This window comes from Cydia pomonella, chromosome 14, assembly GCF_033807575.1.
Source record: "Cydia pomonella isolate Wapato2018A chromosome 14, ilCydPomo1, whole genome shotgun sequence".
Taxonomy (NCBI): domain Eukaryota; kingdom Metazoa; phylum Arthropoda; class Insecta; order Lepidoptera; family Tortricidae; genus Cydia; species Cydia pomonella.
The window spans coordinates 2,515,566-2,522,718 of NC_084716.1; the positions used below are offsets into that span (position 1 = coordinate 2,515,566).

Consider the following 7,153-nt stretch of genomic DNA (forward strand, 5'->3'; position numbering starts at 1 on the left):
CAAGCATTATAAGTAAAACCTTGCAAAACAAGACATACAACTTTCAATCCACCACCACATTGTTGCATGTTTGCAAACAAAGTACATAATCAACATAGACATTTAATAAATATCTTTAAGATCCCAATACATAAGCAATATGCTGTTTTAAAATTGGCAAAAGTGAGCGAATGTACTTTTGAGCAGGCGCGAGCAGTGCGGCGATACTAAACACGCTATACATATACATATGCAACCGCTAACTCATAATTATATACATCGATATCAGTATATATATATATACCTAAAGTTTATAGCAAACAGCTGTTAAAACTTTCAATAAAATCAATTTTGACTTATTGAAAAAATAACCTAACAACCCGCTCGACTGGCTCAAAACAATATCAAAGTAAGGCGGGCTAACCTAGGTCACAAAGGTAGGACTTTCGCTCGCTAATTACTTTCCTACGTGTTTATGAACTCGTCAGTAGTCATGCGACGTGTTACTAATTATAATACTATAAGAAAATAGCGAAAATCCCAAAGAAAACAATCCCAACCAGACTAGCTAAACAATCAAAACATTGCCCTCGGAAATGTCCTAGGTTGACAACGATAATTTTAAGATTGTTGCAAACATGGCGACCGCTATCTGAGCTTCTCGTGCAGCTCGTGGACGCGAATTCATGTAACAAACCTAATACAAAGCTATGTAACGTAAGCAAAAAATATCCTAAAATGATCTTGACTTCCCTCCTTTTCGAGCAGCTGTGCTCGTCAACCCTTCAAGTTACACGCTTCTAGAATTTTATACAGAATCCCTAGTCTATAAAGAGCTGGAAAACCAGCATGGTTGCGTAAATTGCTATGATTTTCTGTTATAACTTACGTCTTCTGCTATGACTAGTTCCTTGTAATTCAGCTCTGGATATTTACTTTCGTTGCTTTCATCCAGATTTATAGTTAATCTCACTGTTTTACACACACTATTCTTTCCACTTTTTGAAGCACCCACTGTTATAAGAGTAGCACGTTTAGGGTCCGACATTTTTTACCAAATTCTAGCTTAAAATGATTTTTTTCAAGGCATGACACGGCCTGCATTTTCAAACAGTGTAGCACATTTCCACCATGTTGGAATTCATTGTTTGGGTTGTGAGCGCCACGGCCGGAATGTGAACTAAAGGCGAGTTACCTATGGAAGAACATAGATGGCTACATCTTTTGCACAATATGAGCAACAGATGGCGCTTTACCGGTGACTGGATATGCAGTAAATAAACTTCTCTTAAGATAATAAACTTGGTTAAAAATTGTATTTAAAATATAAAATTGAAATTAAATTAAGAGCACGTTTCCCTGATCCGTAACTCAAAAATATCATCAAAAAATAGTATGTTTTGACAGCTGTCAAAGTCAGCTTTGCCAGATGTTATGTTTCTATTCAAGCTAAGGAAAGAAGGCGTTTTAATTGTAATCCGTAAGATGTCACTTTTTTCAATAGTTCTTAATAGAATCTGCTTTACCGACAGAGAAATTTAAATATCGTGCACTCTGTCTAGAATCGTTTAAAGACATTGATGACCAAACTGCAGCAGGCAAAGTCGGCAAAGAGATCGGAAGATATGGGTGTGTCATGCGTCAGGATGTCCTTTAACTACGTGGTTTGTTTTTAGGGGGAATACGTCAAGCTAAATCTTATTACATCTCGCAAAAACATGGTTTAGATACTAAAAATATACCTACGTGGAAGCGTAGCTTAAATTTTTTCACCACACTTTTGTGCTTTACACTGGACCAATGTTTGTTAAACCCTCGTGCCTTAAAACCCTCGCAAGATTCCACTTTCGAACCTCTCGCTACGATAGTGGTCAATTTTGGAATATTTAGCTTGCTTGGATGTCAATATTGGCACGAGAGGTTAAACAACAACTTTGCTCCCTTGTAAAACAAATAACTATTTATATCACGCTGAAAAACAGCCCGGCTGAATTGATGGTAACCGGTGATCGTAGCTAATGGATCCTTGCAGCTCTATGGGTGTATTATGTTATGAGTAAGTATCGAAACAATGTTGTGAATACTTGAACTACATATGCGTGGTAGTGTACAACCGAAGTTTGGGTTTCGGTTTCGGCATAAAAGTCGCGTTTCGGCCAAAGGTTCGATGTCGGCAAAAAATCCGGTTTCGGTCGGACACTAATGGGCTGTTAACCCGAACAACCTTAAAATACCTTATATAGACACTGGGTGGGTGACACTCCTCCTTCCGGGAATTCTCGGCTCCGAGCAATTATTAGGGTTGGCACAACTTGACGTCCCACGACCACAGATAAGATGATGACTTGAATTTTGACGACCCCTAAATAGGCGAAAGGGATAGTGCCACACATTAGAAAGAGACAGCATGATTCGTCCCTGGATCGCTGTCAAGAGAGGTTAGATAACGAAATCTCTATTTTTTTGTTTCGCGGTAGACCCTCAGATTGTGATGGATTGTGGTAGTGGCGCCCCCTACGCAGAATTTTGCGTAATATTCCCTATTAAGAAAGGTCATGGTTTCTGTGGTTATTTAGTGGCATGAGTGTCGCTAATCTAAAGATAAATTACTGTTCTCAATTTCGAAAAAAAAAACTGAAACCAATATTTTTTTCATCTTTCAAATTTGGGATAACAAACATTTACTTGTACAAATTACTAACGAAATAATTTCAAACAATAGGTACATTACATACTAATAACTAAGAAGAGAAACTCCAATACTTTACTTCAGAATCTTAAACGATAGTAATTAAAATTTATCGGCGCCCCGGGTCCCGAGTAAGCGTTTTACTTACACAATCCGAATAAATTGAAGTTATTAAAAAAGGACACTATCTGCAAAAACTGGGAAGATAAGGTGAATTTTTTAAAGTTAGATACGGGCAGAGCTGTGCCTCACAGTCGTTGACGTAGCGGAGAAGCTCCAAGAGAGGTATGGGCACTGTGAATGTCATCTCGCGTTGTGTGGTAGGGCACAGCACAGCGGATGTCATTCCAGAGCAGAACCCAACTGGGGAAGTAGAAGAGAGAACCATACAGAAAACAACAGACAAATAACACTATACCCTATTTATAGTGTTGTGTTCCTGCCGGTGAATAAGGTTGCCAGAGCTCAACGAGGGTGCGGAGGGTCGGCAACGCGCATGTAACTCCTCTACGGAGATTGCTCACCATCAGGCGGGCCGTATGCTTGTTTGCCACCGACGTAGTATTAAAAAAAAAAGAATAATCATGAAAGACGTTTGACCAGAAGTTGCCAGAAATATACTATGCACTGTCTTTTGCCCTTTGTCTCGTCTTGGCGGGGGCACGGCCGTGCCCCCAGATTAGCATAATTGTGTACAGCGCCATCTATGGGCAAATTGGCTAACTAATTTGTGTGATTTGAATGTATGTTGGTTTTTCAGGGATAATTCTTTATATCATGTTACCAGTTTCGGGGGTGAATGGTATTTTTTTCACATTTTCCTTCATAAGTAAATTTTTTTCAATATGAAAAAAAATAAAAAAATTGTTTTGTAATGTTCAATTTAAGTTCTTGCAAATGATACCACACTTGACCTAGTAACTAGACTTTGAAATTTTGCCCCCTCTTTATATTCGGCATTTTCCATAATTAATATAAATATAATAAAAAATTACACTTCCAATATGTCTGGGTTAGCGTTGTTTCTTAGTATTCCAAATTTCTAATCGATAGCTTAAGTACTTCTCGAGATATTTAGCAATGTGACAGACGGACGGACAGAGTCGCACCATAAGGGTTCCTTTAGTACCTTTTCGGTACGGAACCCTAAAAAGAATGTCGCCTCCGCCACATTTGTCGCAGGTCAACTGACTACGTAGGAAACATATGCCTTCACCTAGCCCTTGACGACCCCGACCCCACGGCAGACCAAAGAAGCGATGGCTCGATGTCGTGAAAGCAGATATGAGCAGATAGACGGGCTCACACGAGAGGACACCCAGGATCGCACAAAGTGGAGGAAAGCAAGTAGGAAAGCGGACCCTGGCAAAAGCGGGATAACGCTAGGTAGAAGAAGACGAGCAAGTAATGTCCTAATATTTCGCAGTGGAACAGTCAAGAAGTTTAGAGTCCCATAAGTTTTTCTCTCACTCTCACCGAGTGTAACCGTGGGCGAGATGGTTGTGCGTGCTTGGGATATCATGTTTTTGAATTTTAATTTGTTGTAAGTTTTAAAAAATAATAAAAGTAATTTTGTATTTTATTTTATTTATTACGCACACAAAACAGATAACATTTACTACATGATATAATTATTTTAAGTTGAGGTTTTGGTTGGGAATGCCATCCAAAGCATGTATGCGCAGCATGTAATACACATTAAAGAGCGAAAACTACAACTATACTAACTACACTTAATTACACAATAAAACAATTTGCATAGAGAAAATAAAGCAAAGAACAAAGGGAGATTGAAACACACCTGTAAGATTAATACAAACCTAACGTAGTGGTGATTGATGGCAAAGAATTTCCATAACTTGTTTCCGAAAGATGGCAAATTTCGAGTTAAAAATATCAATATGACTATGCTTGGATACCAGGTCGTTGTACTGACGGCACATTCTTATAATAGGGTTGTAAAATGAAGTATTATTTCTATAGGTACACTTATCGCTGAGTTCCCTCAAAAATAAATTTGCGCATTTTTAGAAGAATTTTTCATATGTTTAGCTTATGTACATAAATTGCTACAATTGTTTTAATTGTATTAGTTACGTTTTAGACCTACGTTCGTGATGTTTTTCTACCGAGCGAAAGTCAAATAATCAGGATTCGAATCGCTGAAGTTTCAGAGAAATTGCTAATTGATTGGCAACCGTATTTTTACCTAAAAAAGCAGTACGATTTTTCAAAAACCTCTCTTTGAACCTACGCACCTTAACTTCAGTACCATTTCATTCCTTGTGACAAGGTATGAAATGGTATGAGGTCCCTAACGACTTCCATATTGATTGTCTCTGCGACAAGGTGAGTACGAAATAGTAGTGAAATTAAATTACTTGTTACCTACCTTAGCGTATCATTATTAACTCTGTTTTTAATTCGTGTTATTGTTACACCAAAAAATATTTTCTATTTCTATAATTCCTTGAGCAAAAAACCCAATAGTCCAATATTACAAGACTTTTGTAATTTAAGCAGGTATATCATTTTAGATACTCAACAATTTTAAATATTTCAGATACATATGATACATTGGCCGTATGCTTGTTTGCCACCGACGTTGTATAAAAAATACACGATTTAAAATGTATCGTAATTAATCTTGGCATTCCGAGAATTATTTGGTCAGATTTGTTTTGATACTCAACAATTTTAAATATTTCAGGTACGCGATTTAAAATGTATCGTAATTAATATTGGCCTTCCGAGAATTATTTGGACAGATTTGTTTGCAATTGTTTGATGTTTGTGAGCAAAAATATGCAGCGTTGAACGATATTGAGTAATTAATATACATAGCGTTAAATGCGTTATACTGTAATGCAGGGGTGGCCAACAGGTCGATCGCGATCGACCGGTCGATCGCGACTGTTAGTCCAGTCGATCGTGGCAAGGCAAAAAATATAAATACGTAGACCAGTTTCATTTAAGGTTTCAAGAAGTATGTAATTGATAGATCGCACAGGGTTTCCTTAGTAAACAGGAGATCTTGAGTCTAATCAAGTTGGCCACCCCTGCTGTAATGGCTGCTTATTTTGTACAGGGTGGGCAAATAAGATTGATACAATTTGTTTTTAAATTTTAATTATAAGTGAAAATTTTATTTAAAAAAAAAACATGAATATATTGTTCAGGGTTGGCAATTGTATACGTAACATTATTTCTGCCAAATGTTTACCTCTAGCAGCAAGCAATTTTTTCTCAAATGTTTGTGTTGTTTAAAACTTTGTTTGCTCGATTAATTTCGAGTAACAGTGCCAGTGATTGGCACACAAATTCCCCAAATTTTGCAGCTCCTGACTTCTATCTAAAATTACGTGTATATGCTAATAAGCTAATGAAATTTAAAGAGTTAAAACCGACAATCCGATACAGATTTACTTTATTTTTCCGTTTACGCCGAAAATGTGTGAAAATATGCAGAAAATTGCAATGATAAGTACTCACATTTGCCTGCTGTTAGTGGTGGACATTGTCAGACATTATGTTCCGCATGTATTTGCCAACCTTGAATAATATTATTAATATTATTTTTAAAATCTTTGAACTTAATATAGTTAAAATGTAAAAACAAAATGTTATTTATCTTATTTGCCCACCCTGTATACAACGGCCGGACCTTGATTTTTTTTATTTATATTTTTTATGTATATACCACGTCGGTGGCAAACAAGCATACGGCCCGCCTGATTGTAAGCAGTCTCCGTAGCCTATGGACGCCTGCAACTCCATTGTTACACGCGCGTTGCCGACCCTAACACTCCGCACCCTCGTTGAGCTCCGAAAAGAAAGCTTGATTTGGAAACACTACACAACAAACTGTGGTACATGAAAAGGATACCACAGTAACTTATATTAATACACCAAACAAATATTTTCTATTTCTATTACTCGAGCAAAAAAACCCAAAAGTCCACCTCTACATCCCCGCCCATCTACAGCCAGTCCTTAAGAAGGGTATTTCGGAAAACGCTGATGACTTGGACATTATGAAACCGAGATTCCTATTAAGATACGGGACATTAGTCTCACTTAAGACCCGTTTAGATGACTGGAGGTGCCAGTTATTTTTTATTGCGCCTGCAACGCTGCGATAGTTGTCTGGTATAAGAATTTTAACAGTAACAATAGGTATAATTTAAATAACTACTCCAAATTTCAAATCGATAGCTCAAGCAGTTCTTGAGATATTTGGCTATGTGACGGACGGAAAAACAGAGTCGCACCATAAGGGTTCCTTTTGTACTATTACAAATATTAGAACAAATGAAATTATTTTAAATTTGTTTTATTTTAAGTAGAAACACTACTATATAAATTATAAACTGAAATAAATATCATATTATCAGCACAGCGTCCTCTACTACTACACGGCCGCATATAGGTCGAATTTTTGCAAGTACATTTCTTACTGAATGCTTATGGGTGAAGAAACTAGAT

General features: G+C 37.1%; 1 protein-coding gene across 1 annotated transcript in view; it reads right to left on the reverse strand.

The window, feature by feature from the left end:
* The window catches only part of LOC133524718 (yemanuclein), a 51,814-nt gene extending 50,696 nt beyond the window's left edge, over positions 1 to 1,118 (reverse strand). The window contains 1 exon segment of the mRNA XM_061860858.1: positions 869 to 1,118. Coding sequence (XP_061716842.1) covers positions 869 to 1,027 — 159 coding nt within the window. The 5' untranslated portion in view covers positions 1,028 to 1,118.
* Between the last annotated feature and the right edge of the window lie 6,035 nt (positions 1,119 to 7,153).